At 46.6% G+C, this 16,791-nt stretch overlaps 1 protein-coding gene and 1 pseudogene across 3 annotated transcripts; both read left to right on the forward strand.

Annotated features, from left to right (window-relative positions):
• The first annotated feature begins 4,110 nt into the window (after nucleotides 1-4,110).
• On the forward strand, nucleotides 4,111-7,973 carry LOC144256660 (patr class I histocompatibility antigen, A-126 alpha chain-like). Of its 2 annotated transcripts, XM_077802033.1 has the most exons (7): nucleotides 4,111-4,216; nucleotides 4,525-4,797; nucleotides 5,027-5,302; nucleotides 5,875-6,150; nucleotides 6,247-6,352; nucleotides 7,257-7,344; nucleotides 7,604-7,973. In XM_077802033.1, exons 1-6 carry the CDS (start codon nucleotides 4,153-4,155, stop codon nucleotides 7,306-7,308), a joined length of 1,047 nt encoding a protein of 348 aa, XP_077658159.1. In that variant the 5' UTR covers nucleotides 4,111-4,152; the 3' UTR covers nucleotides 7,309-7,344; nucleotides 7,604-7,973. The 2 variants fall into 2 exon arrangements, with proteins under 2 accessions (XP_077658159.1, XP_077658160.1); XM_077802034.1 differs by lacking the exon at nucleotides 7,257-7,344.
• Nucleotides 7,974-11,160: 3,187 nt separating this feature from the next.
• On the forward strand, nucleotides 11,161-15,849 carry LOC144256661 (popy class I histocompatibility antigen, alpha chain E-like; annotated as a pseudogene). Its single transcript, XR_013344181.1, has 6 exons — nucleotides 11,161-11,280; nucleotides 11,575-11,844; nucleotides 12,134-12,409; nucleotides 13,077-13,352; nucleotides 13,462-13,606; nucleotides 15,785-15,849. The product of XR_013344181.1 is annotated as a popy class I histocompatibility antigen, alpha chain E-like (transcript).
• Nucleotides 15,850-16,791: the final 942 nt, after the last annotated feature.

Below are 16,791 nucleotides of genomic sequence, written 5' to 3' on the forward strand. Positions count from 1 at the left end.
ATACCAGGGGAAGGTGTCGGGAGTTGCACTGGATGCAGACACTTTGAAGTCCTGAAGCAGGAGGCTCTGAACAATTACTGCATTAGTCTGGCAATAGTGTCAGACCCCAATAACTTGGGGGTTGCCTAGCTTGAATATCAAGGCATGGCTCCAGGAGTAGGTGGTACCCACTAGGGTTGAATAACACTCAACTATTCCTTTGAAATCCTATGCCTTTGCCCTTTGGAATAGAATGTTCCATGGAACCTCCCTATATAAGAATAAAAAATTCCAGTGGCTCTCTTCTTTCCACAGATCCCTAAGGTCAGAGGAGCTCTCACAGGATCCCCCCCCCACCAAAAAAATGTATTTCTCTGTCTCTGTGTGATTTTTTGTGCCAGCCCAGTTCACGTGGAGTGACCTTGGGTGTTTAGTCATGGGACTTGACAGGAAAGAAACAGGCAGAATGCTAAGGAGTATAGTGCATTGAGATTGAGTTGATATAGACACCAGCCTCCCACAGGTCTGCACGTTACAGTGGGGGCCCGCAGACCAGTAATTAACATGAACAAAATCTGGCTCACCATGGGGCTCCTGGGTCTGCAAACACCCAGATTATTTCTTCAAGTGCATAATTAACCCTTGAAATTGGATAAACCCCACACTAGGCCCTTGGCTTTGGAGAAAGGATCTCACTGTGCTAAAGCAAAATGGAAACCTCTGACACTGCCCACTGACCTGCATTGCTAGGAAGCAAATGGAAACTTCTGACCTGAATTGCTAGGAAGTTTGGGGTGCTGTTCTCTGCAGGCTGGGGATAAAGGTAGTAAAGGTGGAGATTGGAGCCACCATTAGAGAGATGAAGGGTGCAAGCATGGTAGCACGTGCTAATAATTTCTCTCTGAACTATTTGAAGCCCCTAGTCTCTACAATACAGTGTGAAGCTATCTGGACATCTGGAATTTCATTAGAATATGAAATCTGTTCATTTCATTGTAACACCAGATTGTCTGGGATGGATGAGCACATCATGGTAAGACACGTGAATTCCAGAATGTGGACAATAAACCTCATGGAGATTCAGAAGGGATCACTTTAGTGAAGTTTGGGGGTCTAGTTGTTAGAGACAGGCATTGGTTGCATCTTGCTCCTTATGTTAGTCAGTTTTCCAACCCTGTGACCAAAATGCCTGATAAGAACAACTTAAAGGAGGAAAGATTCATTTTGCCTCATGGTTCAGAAGTTTCAGTTCATTGTCAGCTGGCTCTTTTATTTCTGGGCCCAGGGTGAGGCAAACAGAACTTTATGGCAGAAGAAAATGGCAGAGCAAAGCTGCTTAGCTCAGGGCAGCCGGGAAAGAAGTGATGGGGTAGGGGAAGAGAGAGGGAGCGACAGACACTCAGGACAAGGGCATGCCCCCAAGTACCTACTCCCTTCAACTGGGTCTCACATCCTATAGTTTCCACCCCCCAGTAGTCCATTCAGCTATGATACATGAATGTATCAATCCATTGGTGAGTTGGACTGTCCTAATGAGGGGAGCTCTGAAAAAGACCAGGCTCTTCCTGAGCAAATAAACTCACGGTGTGAGAGATTTCTTGCAATGTGGGCATTTAAGCTGATGGGGGTGTGGAGAATCAGTGTTGTGAAGAATGTTGGTAGTTGCTGGAGTTGGGAGCACATTTCTTCCCAACCCTGGCAGCCCACAAAGATAGGAACCTCAGTCCTTTAAGAAATGGAATTCTGCATAAAGCTCTGTATAAGTTTGGAGAAGGACTTCATAACTCAAGATGAGAACACAGCTTTGTGAAACCCTGAACAATCTATGAACACCATGCCTGGATTTGTGATCAAGGAACTGTGAACCCCCAAACAGGTATTCTTTTAAGCCAATAGGCTTGTAGTAACTTGCTATGCAGTCATCAAAAACTAATAAACAACCAGGTACAGTGGCACATGCCTGTAATCCCAGTAAGTTGGGAGACTGAGGCAGGAGGATCATGAGTTGAGGCCAGCCTCTGGGCAAATTATCAAGGCCCTAACCAACTTAGTGAGAGCCTGTCTTAAAATTAAAAAAAAAAAAGACTAATAAACTGGGTGATTTTGCAATAGATAAACACAGATAAGTGCTTTCTCCCTTGGAATGATTTTATGAACTGTTGTACACACTAGGTACATGAAATAAAACCTTTCCTAATTTTTTTTGTATTTTTCATTTTGATTTTTGTGTGATACAATTTCATTTTATTATAGTCATATTTCATTTATTTATTCAACAAAAATTAATGTCTCTATTTTCTGGGGATATGTTTTAATTAGCTTTTTTTGTCATTGTGACCAAAATGCCTGACAAGAACAACTTGGAGGAGGAAAAGTTTATTTGCGGCTCATAGTTTCAGAGGTTTCAGTCCATAGATGGTGACTCCATCATTCTGGGTCCAAGTTGAGGCAGCCCATTCATGGGGAGCTGACCATGGTGAGGACAATAGTCATGGGTGGCAGGTAAGGGAACTAGTGTATCAGTTCAGGAATGATGGGGTGGTGGGGACTAAGGAGTGAAGAAGGCCTTTAGGATGGGAGTGACAGAAAAGGGTTAGAGAAGAGTGAGGTGAGGAAAAGAAGGAGAGTTAAAAAATTTTAAAGCAATGTCATCCTCAGATTTAATGCTGTTTTATAAGTTTAATAGGTTAATATTTATAACTATAGAGTCTAGCACAATATATTTTGCATTTATTATTCAATATATTCAGTGGGACTGCCTGAAAATTAATTGTCTCCTTATGTCAATCACATTAAAAAAATACCACAACCAAGTTTTCCAATAAAATAAGCATATCCCTTAGATGTTGTTATGGTTTGGATGTGAGGTGCCCCCAACTTCTGTGTTAATACACGAATGTTCAGAGGGGAAATGATTGGATTGTCAGAGCTGTAACCTAATCAGTCCCTCCTCTTTGGACTAACTGGGTGATAACTGAAGGCAGGTAGCACATGGCTGGAGGAGTTGGGTCACTGTGATCATGCCGAGGAAGGGTTCATCTTCTTTGCAGCCCTTACTCCTTTTTTTTTTCTTAATAAATCTTTTATTTTGTGATATTAGGTGAATCACTGTCTCTAGATAGACTAGGTAATCTCTAGAGATCTCTTTCATCTTTAGTATCCTCTACTTTTTAAAAAATGGAAGTCATAGAGCCAGGCATGGAGCCCTTACTCCTTTCTCTCTCTCTGCTTTCCAGCTGCTTTGAAAGGATCAGCACTCCTCTACCATGTCCTTCTGTCATGATGTCCTACCTCACTTTGGGCCCCAAAGAATGAAGTTGGCCCACCATGGACTGAACCTCTGAAACTGTATGCCAAAATCAACTCTTTCTCCTCTATGTTGTCCTTGTCAGGTATTTTAGTCACAGCAATGAAAAGCTCAATAACACAGATGTGGATGATTGATAAAACAGTCAATGCACAGCTACTAGTGAAGAGAATATTGTTTTAGTCAGCTTTCTTGATGTTGTGACTATAAGACCCAACCAGCATAATTGTAGAGGAGGAAAAGTATATTTGAGAGCTCACTATTTCAGAGGTTGACAGAAGGCTTCATTTCTCTGGCTGAGGGTGAGGCAGGACATCATGGCTGGAGAGTGTAGTGGGGGGAAGCAGCTAACATCATGGTGATCAGGAAGCAGAGATAGAGATTGCACTCTCCAGATACAAATATATACCCCTAAACCACGCCCCAATTACCACCTCCTCCAGTTACACCCTACCACTTCAGTTAATCCCATCACTGATTAGCTACGGCTATATAACCCAATCATTTCTCCTCCAAACCTTCTTGTATTGTTTCACATGTGAGCTTTGGGGGAACACCACATCTAAACCATAACAAATATAATAGGCTATTTTGAAAGAGAGCTCATAACATTTATTACAACTTTTAATTGTTACTTAGTAGGCCCGAGGGCAGTGTCTGGGAAGAGGAAGCCATGCATAAGAGTGCACCATTTCCTGGGTTCCAAACTGTGCCAGGTTATTCTGCCTGGACACTAATGACGCTGCACCAGTTCTCATTCCCATTGCACATAGGGTTTCTAGGGAAGCCAATCGGAGCCTCGCCCGCGTTTCTGACTGGAAAGTCTACAGAGACTGGTTCTTCCTTAAATCCCACGGGTCGGGGTCATGGCTCCCCGAACCCTGTTTCTGCTGCTCTCGGGGGTGCTGACCCTTAAAGAGACCTGGGCGGGTAAGTGCAGTGTCGGGAGGAAACCGCTTCCACGAGGAAGGAGCGAGCGGACCATCAGGCAGAGGCACAGGACCTGGAGTAGTTGCGTCCCGCCGCCACCGGCCCAGACCCTGCCTCATCCCAGCCACGCTCTGTCCTTGTTCCTAGTCTCCCGCTTCCACCTTTCTGTCTACGTCAGGCTCTTCCAGTCCCGCTGCCCCAGTTCGGTCACACAAGCCCCTAGCCCCATCCCAATCCCAACGACCTGGACTCCTCATCCAGGGCCGGGAGGAGGGTCGCACCGGGACTCAGCCGCTTCCCTTCCCCAGGCTCCCACTCTCTGAGGTATTTCGACACCGCGGTGTCCCGGCCCGGCCTCCAGGAGCCCCGCTTCATCTCCGTGGGCTACGTGGACGACACGCAGTTCCTTCTCTTCGACAGCGACTCCGGGACGACGCCGAGGGCAGAGCCGCGGGTGCAGTGGATGAAGCAGCTGGGGCCGGATTATTGGGACCGGGAGACCAGCAAGGCTAAGGACGCTGCTCAGATTTACTGGGGCAGCTTGAACAACTTACGAGTTTACTACAACCAGAGCGAGGGAGGTGAGCGACCCCAGGCCCGGGTGGGACGGGACGGATCTTCACGGATGGGTCCAAGTAGCCCCGGGTACCCTGGTTAGAGGGTCACACCGAGGCTGCGGCACCCGCGGAGACCCTGGAACCAGGAAGTGTTAACCCGGTTTCGGTTTCAGTTTTAGTAAAAATCCTCGCGGGTTGGTCTGGGCGGGGGGCGGGGCCAGGCGGACTGGACTGACCGCGGGGGCGGGGCCAGGCTCTCACACCCTCGAGATCTCTTCTGGTTGCGACACGGATGCTGAAGGCCGCCTACTCCGTGGGTACCGTCAGTCAGCCTACGACAGCACGGATTACATAGCCCTGAACGAGGACCTGAGCTCCTGGACTGCAGCGAACGCAGTGGCTCAGGCCACCCGGCGCAAGTGGGAGGCGGCTGGTGCCTCCGAGCCATGGAGAGCCTACCTGGAGGGCCCTTGCGTGGAGTGGCTTGGCAAATACCTGGAGAACGGGAAGGAGATGTTGCTGCGCACAGGTGCAAGGGACCTCAGGGAACCTCCCCATCTGTCCTGGGATTGGGACCGACATCTCCCGCTGAGGAGAGGAAAATGGGATCATCTCCAAAATACTGCCACTCTCTTTTGCTTTGGAACCCAAATAAGTGTTCCTGGGTTTTCATATCCAACACTAGATAGTAATTCGCTGGAGGGGCCGCTCTGAGGACAATTAAGAATCTGTCTCAGAATGGAAGGAGAGAAGATCCCCAAAATAGCTGAGTAGCAGTCCTCTTTGACCAGGCAGCAGAGGTGAACCATGACCTGTTGCAGGTCTTGTTTGCTGCCCCAAACCCAATGTCTTTGGAGGTCTGACTGCAGTTATTTGAGTCTCTCGGTCTCCACTCAGCCAGGACCAGTAGTTCTTTTTCTTTCCCACAGAAATCTGGAGTCTTCTACAATGGGTTGGCTCACCCTGAGTCTAGAACAATGAATAGATTATCCCAGATAATCTGTGGCTGGGTTAGTTGTCCGTTTAGTAAGGTCACATGAATAAGGCTGGAATGGCCCACAAAGAATGCAAAATGGTTGAATTTTGAACTTTACCTTTCAGATCCCCCAAAGACATATATGACCCACCACCCCAGACCTGAAGGAGATGTCACCCTGAGGTGCTGGGCCATGGGCTTCTACCCGAAGGAGATCACCTTCATTTGGCAGAGGGATGGGGAAGATCACACCCAGGACATGGAACTTGTGGAGACCAGGCCTGCCGGGGATGGAACTTTCCAGAAGTGGGCAGCTGTGGTGGTGCCTGCTGGGGAGGAGCAGAGATACACATGCCATGTGCATCATGAGGGGCTGCCTGAGCCCCGGACCCTGAGATGGGGTAAGGAGATGAGGGCACAGAGTGGCTTGTCAGTGAAAGCAGGAGCTGTTCTCTGCAGGATCAAGGGCCTGAACCTCGCTTGCCTTCTGTTTCCAGAGTCACGTCCTCAGCTCATCATCTACGTTGTGGGAATCATTGCTGGCCTGGTTGTCCTTGGAGCTGTGGTTGCTATTGCAATTTGGTTGAAGATGAACCACAGAAGGTAAGAGGAGTGTGAGTTTTCTTGTTTTAAGCACTGCCTCACTAATAGAAAGCGACACACACACACACACACACGCGCGTGCGCGCTCATTTATCAGGGTCTCCTGATTCCCAGCAATTAGAGGTCAGGAGAATATTTCTGCTGAGGACAGATGTCATGTTGATTCAGACCCTGCACATCTCCTTTCTTTATGTCTCCTGATCTTTCTCTGTCTACAGCCACAGTTCAGGAAACTTCCCTGGAGTCCAGGTTTAGGGGATTCATTTAGACCCTCATGGCCCAGTCTCCTTCCTGACCTCTCAAAGGTTGAAAAAGAGGGAGCTATGCTCAGGCTCCAAGTAAGAATGCTGGAGGGGATGATCCTTGGGATTGTGCAGTCAGGAGCCCATGAGGCAGCTCACTCACTTATATCTTCTATGGGCTCTGCTATATTTGTGTTATAGTTAGGATTTGAAGTGTCTCTCAAAGGCTCATGTGTCAAAGGCTTGGTTCCCATTAGGGCTTTTGGGAAGTAATCAGGTTAGGAGGACTCTGATCCCATGAATGCTGATGGATTCACAACTGAATGGACTATTGGAGATGATGGATTATTGAGAGGTGATGGAAACTGTAGGAGGCAGGGTATAGGCAGAGGGAATAAGTCACTGAGGGTATGTCCTTGTCCCTAGTCTCTTCTCGCTCTCTCTCTTTCCTGGCTGCCATGAGATGAGTAGCTTCCTCCACCACATGCTCCTGCCATTATAATGTACTGGTTTTTTAAAAATATATTTTTCAGTGTAGTTGGACATATTTTATTTATTTTTATGTGGTGCTGAGGATTGAACTCAGTGCCCTGCACATGCTAGGTGAGTGCTCTACCACTGAGCTGCAACCCCAGCCCCTATGAGGTACTGTTTTAACTTAGGCCCAGAAACAATGGAGCAGTGGATCATGGACTGAAACTTCTGTACCTGTGAGCGAAGATAAATATTTCCTCCTTTCAGTTTTCTCAGGTATTTTGTCATGGCGATGAAAAGCTGATTAACATTCTTTTTCTGCCCCAGGTAGTGACATTGCCCAGGGCTCTAATGTGTCTCTCATGGCTTATGAGAACCTGGAGGACTGAAGTAAAAGAGGGGGTGGGGCAAAGAGGACAGGACTGGGTATAAGAACTTTCTGAATTTGGACCTTTTGATTGATTGATGGGTTGTTCAACATGTTGTTACATGTAACAACTGCCTTGAATTTGTGCCTGATTCTTTTGTTCTGTAGCATGAGACAGCTGCCTGTGTGGGATTGAGCGACATAAGACTTGTTCAGGCCTCCTCTTTGTGATTGAAGAACCTTGGATCTCTTTCTGCAGAGGTATCTAAATATGCCCACATTCCTACTGGTATAATGTGAGGAGGTGGGGAGACCAGCACACTCCTTCCCACCAGGATTCCTTTTACCACACTGAACTGTGTTCCCTTTCACAATCAACCTTCTTCTTCAGCAAAGGAAGGGCTGGGTTGTCTCCATCCCTGTCTCCACGTCATGGTGCCCTGAGCTACAGCTTCTTAACTTCTGTAGTAAAAATAAGAACCTGAGCATAAATTAATTTTTTTTAAAGAGAGAGTGAGAGAGGGGAGAGAGAGAGAGAGAGAGAGAGAGAGAGAGAGAGAGACAGAGACAGAGAATTTTTAATATTTATATTTTAGTTCTCGGCGGACACAACATCTTTGTTGGTATGTGGTGCTAGGATCGAACCCGGGCCACACGCAGGCCAGGCCGAGCACGCTACCGCTTGAGCCACATCTCCAGCCCCATAAATTAATTTTTTCAAATTCTTTTTAATGATTTTTATTTTTTTTGATTTTTAGTGCATTTAATTGTACATAATAGTGAGATTCATTTTGACATATTCATAACTGCATCTAAATGCAATTTTCTCCATTTCTATCTCCTTCTCTCCCATCCTCCCTCTCCCCTGACTCCCTTCTTTCTACTCTATTGGTTTTCCTTCTGTTTATTTGTTTTTTTTAAGTTGGTGTACTATAGTTATTTATTTAAAATTGCAATACATTGTGATACATTCATATATCAGCATAGCATAATTTGGTCAACTTTATTCCCTGATTGTTCCCCTTTCCATCCCCAGATTCCTCCACTTGGTCCCCTGTTTTACTCTACTGCTCTCTTTTCTATTTTTGTGAGATCTCCCCCACCCCAATTTTCCCCTCTCTCTAGATTGTGCATATGAGAGAAAACATTTTACCCTTGACTTTCTGAGTCTGGCTTATTTCAGTTGGCATGATGTTCTGCAGTTCCACCAATTTACCAGAAAATGACATCATTTCATTGTTCTTTATGGCTGAGTGGAACTCATTGTGTATATATGTCACATTTTCTTTATCCATTTCTCTACTGATGGGTTCTTAGGCTGGTTCTATAACTTGGCTATTGTGAATCGTGCTGCTATAAACATTGGTATACAGGTATTATTGTAGTACGTTGATTTTGGTTCTTTTGGATAAAGACCAAAGAGTGGGATAGCTGGGTCATTTGGGTTCCATTAATTCCTAGTCTTTGGAGGAATCTCCATACTGCTTTCCAAGCATTAATTGGAGAACAGATAGCCTCTGTAACAAATAGTGCTGGCAAAATATGGAAAGCCACGTATAGAAGAATGAAACTAGATTGCTGCCTTTCACTCTGCACAAAAATCAACTCACCATGGATCAAAGGAAATAGAGCAGAAACATTTGAAACTTGCCAGAAGAACACACTCCAACACATTTGCAAGGTACTGACTTCTTTACTAGGATTCCTAAAGCACAAGAAATGAAACCAAGAATCAAAAATAGGAATAGAATCAAATTAAAAGGATTTGTATAACAAAAGAAACAGGAGTGTGAAGAGAGAGCCTACAGAATGGGACAAAATCTTTGCCAGCTACTCTTCTGACAGTGGATTAATAACCAGAATATGAAAAGAACTCAAAAAACTTAACACCAAAAAAACCTAATAACCCACTCAATCAATGAATGAAAGATCTATAGACATTATTCCAAAGAAGAAATACAAATGATCAAGAAATATATGAAAAAATGTTCAACAAATTTAGCAATCAGGAAGATTAAAATCAGAGCTACATTGATATTTCATCTCACCCCAGTCAGAACGGCAATCATCAAGAATACAAATAATGAAGCAGGCGTGGTGGCACACACCTGCTATCTCAGAAGCTTGGGAGGCTGAGGCAGGAGGATTGGGAGTGCAAAGCCAGCCTCAGCAACTTAGTGAGGTCCTAAGCAACTCAGTGACACCCTATCACTAAATAAAATATAAATAAAGAGCTGGGGATGTGGCTCATTGGTAAAGTTCAATCCCTGGAACCAAAAACGAAATAAAACAAAACAAAATGAACAAACCAATACGATATGAACAAATATTGATAATTGCTGGTGAGTATGAGGGGAAGAAGTTAGACATTATTGATGGGACTGCAAATTAGTACAACCACTTTGGAAAGTAGGTTGGAGATTCTTCAGAAGACTAAGAATGGAAACAAGATTTTTTCAAACTCTTGACATGAGGATTTGGTCAAGTAATTAAAGGACATTTCTAAAGAAATAAAATAAAGAAAAGAAATAAAGGCTCTGAAAACCTTCTCTAGATTTTCTCTATCGATGACATTAGCAAGAGCTACTCCCCACCCCACCCACATCATTGCTCTTACACAGGTCCCTAAACAGGTGACTCTATATTATCAAGAGATGAATCTTCAGACTCATGAGGTCCTGACCTCTTTCCAGAGCTGTTTACTTAAATGCCTTCTTTTCCATAATCTTTAAAAATCCAATATCAGATTTTAGAATTAGCAGAGAGGAGGGATACCACAGTTTCTCATCTTAGGTTAATTCTTGTTGGAATTCTTTTTCTGCTCTGCTTACTTATCCCTCTCCCAGCCCTAAATTCCAGTAATCCTGGTACTGGCTTCAAGGTAAATGCAAAAACATATAAGGCAGAGCCTAATTTAGATTTATATTTACTTGTAAAATAAGACCCATAAATTAAGGATTATCCTGTGTTGGAGAAACTTGATCCTGTGCTATGAAGTGGAGGGAGGAGGGCTGGTGAGAGAAAGGGAGAGGGAGAGAGGGCAGCACTTGTGAGAAAAGCCCAATCATTCCAGATATCAGTATGAGAGGACTTAAAGTAAGGTTAAAACCTTAGTTTAATCCTAAGAACTGGGATTACCAGCATGGACCACAGCGTGGGCTCAGACACATTTATATATGAAGGGTAAAATCACTAGGGGTAGATAGGAATCCAGATCATTGCAGACTATGAAAATTGTGCTTCCCTCAGTGGGTAAATCAAAGGAAAAAAGTCTCTGGGAATCTCTGTGTGGTTTCCCAGGCACTTCTCTAAGATAGAAAGGGAAACCCTTGCTTCTCCACCTCCTTTCCTCAGGGCTGCTCACTCTCTGACATCACATGCCCTGGGGATGTGCTTTCTTTTAGAAGGTCTATCCTTGGCTTCTTCAAACAGCCTCTGGGCCAGGACTCAGAGAGATGATGTGAGAAAGACAGCTTGGTGCTGGAGGAGAAAGGTCAGAAGAAAACCGCAGGTCCTGGGCGTGGCTCAAGGTCTCAGGCCTGAAGGAGGTTTCTGGGGTTGGGGTACCAGAAGGAAAACAAATCCCCACTTTCCAGGAGTTTCACTTCCTCCTCTTTCAACCTGAGTTCTTCTGCCTGGTGACTCATGACGCGTCCACAGTTCTCACTCTCACACCAGTGGTTTCTAGAGAAGCCAATCAGAATTGTCGCCGCGATTCCAGGTGACAAGGTCCAGGCACCGCTGCAGGAACTGATTCTCCCTGTCCATGGAGGTGTGAGTCATGAAGTTCAGAACTCTGTTCCTGCTGCTTTTCGGGCCTCTAACCCTGATCCAAACCTGGGCGAGTGAGTACCGGGTCGGGCGGGAAACAGCCTCTGTGGGTAGGATCTAGGGGACTGCCCGGCGGGGTCGCGGATTCAGGGACGAGGCATTTCTACCTTGTGAAGCCTGAACATTCCCTCCGTCTCAGACTCGCCCTGTCCCGATCTGAATCACCGACCATACCGTCCTTTTGGTCTGCCCCCTTTCTGTCTCACGAGTCCCCTCGCCCCCTCCTCCCATCACGGCCCATCAACCTGGGACCCTGGTCCTGTCCCAGGAAGTGGTCGAATCGGATCTTAGCTGCTCTCTGTCCTCAGGGTCCCACTCCCTGCGTTATTTCCACACCTCCGTGTCCCGACCTGGCCACGAAGAGTCTTTTTACACCTCGGTGGGCTATGTGGACGACACACTGTTCCTGCACTTCGACAGCGACGCCCCGAATCCGAGGGTGGAGCCCAGGGTGCAGTGGATGGAATTGGAGGCACCAGAGTTTTGGGAAGCGCAAACAAAGATTGCTAAGGCTCATGCACAGAAATTGAGCTAGAACCTGCGCTCCACTCTCCGTTACTACAACCAGAGCGAGGACGGTGAGTGACCCAGGACTGGGTGGCAGGGGACAAATGCCCCCATCTCTTTGGGACAGGCCATGGTTGACTACAGTCTCCGAGACTTAGTTTCATTTCCAGGTCCCCAACATCCCTTGGCCCCTCGACTCAGAAAACTTGGGCGAGTTAGCTGGGGGTTCATTTTACATTTATGCAGAAGCCTTAGACCAATCCACCCCTCCTCCTCCCCCGCTCCCGGGTTGCCTGGCCCAGTTAAGCACCAGAGGTAAAAGCTGGAGCAAAGTCAGTCTGACTTCCGGGGCGGGGCCAGGCTCTCACACCTTCCAGTGGATTTCTGGCTGTGACCTTGGGCCAGATGGAAGCCTCCTTCTTGGATATGAGGAGTTTGCCTATGATGGTGCGGATTACATCTCCCTGAATGAGGACCTGCGCTCTTGGACCGCCTGGGACAAGGCTGCTCAGATCACCCAGCGCAAATGGGAGGATTCAGGAGATGCAGAGCACTACAGGGCCTACCTGCAGGAGGAGTGCCTGGAGTGGCTCCGCAGATTCCTGGAGAAAGGGAAGGACAAGTTGCTGCACACAGGTACCAGGGGATGAGGGGAGTCCGACATAGTTTGGACAAAAATGGAATTCCTAACAGAATACCAGAGGGCCTTCCCTCCTCTCAAGACAATTAAGGCATCAAGTCTTTCTTGGAATGGGGAGGGAGAAGATCTCTGAACAAACTTAAGAGCACATTGCTTTGACCCTGACAGCAGCCTTGGGTACCACAAGGTGACTTTCTCAGGCCTTGTTCTCAGCTCCACATTCAAATTGTTTGAGATTGGACTCCAGGTTTTGTGAGTCTCTGGGCCTCAATTCAGGTCAGAACCTGAAGTCCCTCTTAGAGACCTGGGGCATCTTTCCCTGGTCAGTCTGATTCTACAACTTTCCAAGGAAACGGAGATTATCTCAGAAGCTTGAGTCCAGGCTGGTGCTTGGGTTTTGCTTTCCTTCCTCACTTCCATTGTCCTGTGTGTACTTAGTATGGTCACATGAGCACTGGTTCAGTGGCCATGGGAGGTAATGTAAAATGTCTTATTAAAAAATATTTTTAGTTGTAGATGGACACAATACCTTTATTTTATTTATTAATTTTTATGTGGTGCTGAGGATTGAACCCAGTGCATCCCATGTGTTAGGCAAGCACTCTACCAGTGAGCTACAGCCCCATTCCCAAAATGTTTTATTTTTCTAATTCTTCCCTTCAGAGTCTCCAAAGACACATGTGACCCGTCACTTAAGCCCTGAAGGAGATGTCAGCCTGAGGTGCTGGGCCTTGGGCTTCTACCCTAAGGAGATCACCCTGACCTGGCAGAGGGATGGGGAGGACCAGATTCAGAACATGGAGCTTGTGGAGACCAGGCCTGCAGGGGATGGAACCTTCCAGAAGTGGGCAGCTGTGGTGGTGCCTGCTGGGGAGGAGCAGAGATACACATGCCATGTGCATCATGAGGGGCTGCCTGAACCCCTCACCCTGAGATGGGGTAAGGAGAGGATGAGGGCATAAAGCCTCTTGCCAAGAAAGCAGGAGTCATTCTCAGGGCTGAGAGCTGGTGGTTACAGAATCTCATCTTCCCTCTTTTCCCTTCCCAGAGCTATCTCGTCAGCACACCTTCTCCATGATTGGAATTCTTCCTGGCCTCGTTCTCTTTGGAGTTGTGTTTGCTAGTGTGAAGTGGAAGAGCCAGATAAGAAGAGGCGAAGTCTGAATTTTTTTGGGGTTTCAAGCCACAGGCAGGTATTTTCCAGTCTTTTGCTTTGTTACTGAGGAGCACCATTCACATGCATGTGTATGCAGCGTGAGGCCCTGTGTGCTGACACTTTCTTAAAATGCACAGTGAAAAACAGGAAAGTTTTCACCCTGATGATTATGACCACGGGAACCTGATTCCCAGCAGTCCCAGGTCATTTTCTTTATGCTTCCTTCCCTGGGTCTGCAGTCACAGTCCTGGAAATGTCACTGTTTTAGGACCAGGGGATTTCTCTAGAACCTCATGGCCCTGCATCCTCCCTGATCTCTCACAGGACACTTTCTGTCTACTGTTGGAAAGAAAAAAGCTACACTCAGGCTCAAATAAGTAAGAGTCGGGGTAAGATCACTGGGACCCTTGGGGTAGTATGAACAGGAACCCTGTGGGGAGCTCACCTACCCCATGATTCTCTTTAGCTATAGCTCCTGTGGACTCTGAGTAGTTTTCTTTTCTTTAGCTGTTGTTGTTCTATCCTGGGCAGGGAAGAGTCCGAGGGGTTTAATGAGTCTCTCATGACTTCTAAAGGAGGGTTGGAAAGGGGGAAGAGATAGAATGTAGGGGGCACAGCTGGGTTCTGGGGACTCTAAATCTGGACCTTTTGAGTGAGTGATGTTCAGAATGTTGCCACTTGGAGTGAACTTCCTAAATTTGTTCATAATTCTTTTTCTGCAAATGGCTCTGGATGTGTCTGAGTTCCTATTGGCAAAATGTGAAGAGGTGGAATAACCAGCCTATCCCTGCCCACCAGGACCCTCTTCCCCATACTAACCTGTGTTCCCTTCTGTATCAGAAAAGGGGCCAGGATGTCTCTACCCCTGGTTTAACTTTATGTTGCATTGAGCTGCATCTTCTTATTTCACTATTGAAGATAAGAATCTGGGTATGAATGTGTTTTTCAAATTCTTGCCCTATAAAGAGATTGACAAGGTTATTCAAGGGGCACAATATTCCACAATTTGTGAGAGAAAACAAATTGAGATCTGAGAACCTCCCAGAATCCATGTGTTTGCTGTGTTGAGTCTGCTGCAGTGGGCACTGGAGAAGGCCGTGAGGAGCTGCATATGGGCAGGGCTGCAGCCAGGCAGTGCTCAGTCCTCTGTGAGCTTGGATGTGGTCACTCAACAGCTGGTTGTTCCTCAGTAGAGTCTTGTCCACTAGACCTGTGATCACAGGGACTCAGATATTTCCTGGGCCTTGTCCTGTGTCCAGGACCAGAGGCAGAAAGGGTTTGTGTGGCCAGATCAGTGTGGATCATGCCTGAATTCAACCCTTAGCTCCCATTTTGGGGGTTTCTTTGTTTCTGTAGAGGATTATGCCTGTTCTTATTCTTGTGAATGAGTTCTGGTCTCCTGCTTTGCATCTAATTTAAATTATAGTTGGTGGAAAATTAAATCCATCTGCTTAGGGTTTTTTTTCCTCCTAAAGGGGAAAATGAAATGATGTGCTGTAGAGTGCAGGAGGGCAGGTGTGGGTGGAGGGAGGGAGGGAGGAAGAGCAGCTCTTATAAGAATAGTCCAGATAGCCTGGACTTCTATGTGAGAGGACATTGTGCTGTAGCTGCCACAAGCAGCCTTTGGCCTGAGGCTCCATTAATAATGATAGTGTCTCTAGAAGAGGGAGATGCTCCGGAGTGATCATTCATCCAACTGATACTTACTGTGTGTCAGATCTGTTACTCTGTTCTGTACCTGGGAAACATGAGTGAAATTAAATCAGTTGTTCTCTCTGAGGAGCAGATGTCCTAGTGGGCAGAGGTAGAAAATTTCATCTAGGCAGTGGGTAGTTTTCATGGCAGGAAGTGGCAAGTAATATAGGGAAGGTGATCTAGTGCTTGATGTGAGGCAGCGAAGAGGGCTATGTGCTGGGGTGGGCAGCTTGGGCATCATGAAGAAAGTGAGATTTGAGGAGAGACATGAGGACCTGAGGTAATTAGCTATGAGGACACCTGGAGGAGTTCTTTCCATGCCAGGAGAAGCTGCACTGCAAGTGACAGGGCGGAATGAATGTGTAAGAGTGTGTGTGTGTGTGTGTGTGTGTGTGTGTGTGTGTGCATAAAAGAGAAGAGAAAGACTGAGATGATGTCAGAGGGGCTTCCAGATCTGTAGCCTAAGGGTCCTAGAGAGCTTGGGCTTCATCTGACAAATGCCTTGTCATGGTGTCCACAGAGCTCTGCTTCTGCCCCGGAAATTCCTTCACAGCCAAAGAAGTGTGACCACACTCTGAACTCCGGAATCTCTGCTCCTAACCATCTTCTCCCTCCTCCTGAGGTAGCTGGCTTGACGAGGGATGCTGTGGCCTTTTGAAGACTCCATGACAGTGGCAGCTACATGGAGACACCTTGCAGCTGGGTCAAGGTCCCTCAGGAGGCTGCACGTGCTCTGAACTAGTGTCTGACAGGTGGCACTGTTTCCCCCACAGCCAGGATTCATGGGTCCAGGAATCAAGAAATGGGTATGGGAGTGGCAACTCTCACTATGGCCCCCAGAGACCCACTAGCAATGTATGTGCTTCCTGTGCCAAGACCTTATGCCCTGCTGGCCTGGAGATCTTAGTTTCACAGAAGAAATGCTTCCATCAAGAGACAACAATGATTTCACTAAATTGGAAAGGACAACTATCACTGGCCATGTTGGGCTCTTCTTGCTTTGAGTCAAGAACCCAAGGGTAGAGTTAGCTGGTGGGCCTGAGTGATGGATCCTGGCAGCCAGGGGGACATGGGACAGCTGCTCCCCAGGGAAGGAAGGAAGGGAATATCTGGAATACAGGAGTCCCTTAGGGTGCCTCTTAGTGTTACATCCCCTGTGCTTAATGTCCATGGGAAACAACATCAGCCCAACCCAGGCAGGATGAAGAGTGGCCAGGACCCTTCAGGAATGAAGGTTGGCATCACCACAGCAAGAGAAATGCCACAGGCAGCTGAACTACTTGCTGAATTGAAGGGAATATGGAATGGGAGGTGGAAGAAGATAGTTATGAGTACCAGCAGCAACACATGACCATTTTTAGAGGAGAGGACTATAATTTTCATTTGCATATCTTCTTTATTTTATTATGAATATGTTTGTGGTATGTATTTATTAATCAAATATACTTTTTTTTTAGAATTTTTAATATTTATTTTCTAGTTCTCGGCGGACACAACATCTTTGTTGGTATGTGGTGCTGAGGATCT

The sequence above is a fragment of the Urocitellus parryii genome, chromosome 8 (genome assembly GCF_045843805.1).
Source record: "Urocitellus parryii isolate mUroPar1 chromosome 8, mUroPar1.hap1, whole genome shotgun sequence".
NCBI classification, from domain to species: Eukaryota; Metazoa; Chordata; class Mammalia; order Rodentia; family Sciuridae; genus Urocitellus; species Urocitellus parryii.

What these genes read in the sequence shown, in the direction of transcription:
- LOC144256660 (XM_077802033.1), top strand. Translation starts at nt 4,153, where the DNA reads ATGGCTCCCCGAACCCTGTTTCTGCTGCTCTCGGGGGTGCTGACCCTT. An exon ending in CTACAACCAGAGCGAGGGAG is followed by an intron (nt 4,798 to 5,026) that starts GTGAGCGACCCC and finishes GGGCGGGGCCAG; the next exon opens with GCTCTCACACCCTCGAGATC. An exon ending in GGAGATGTTGCTGCGCACAG is followed by an intron (nt 5,303 to 5,874) that starts GTGCAAGGGACC and finishes TTTACCTTTCAG; the next exon opens with ATCCCCCAAAGACATATATG.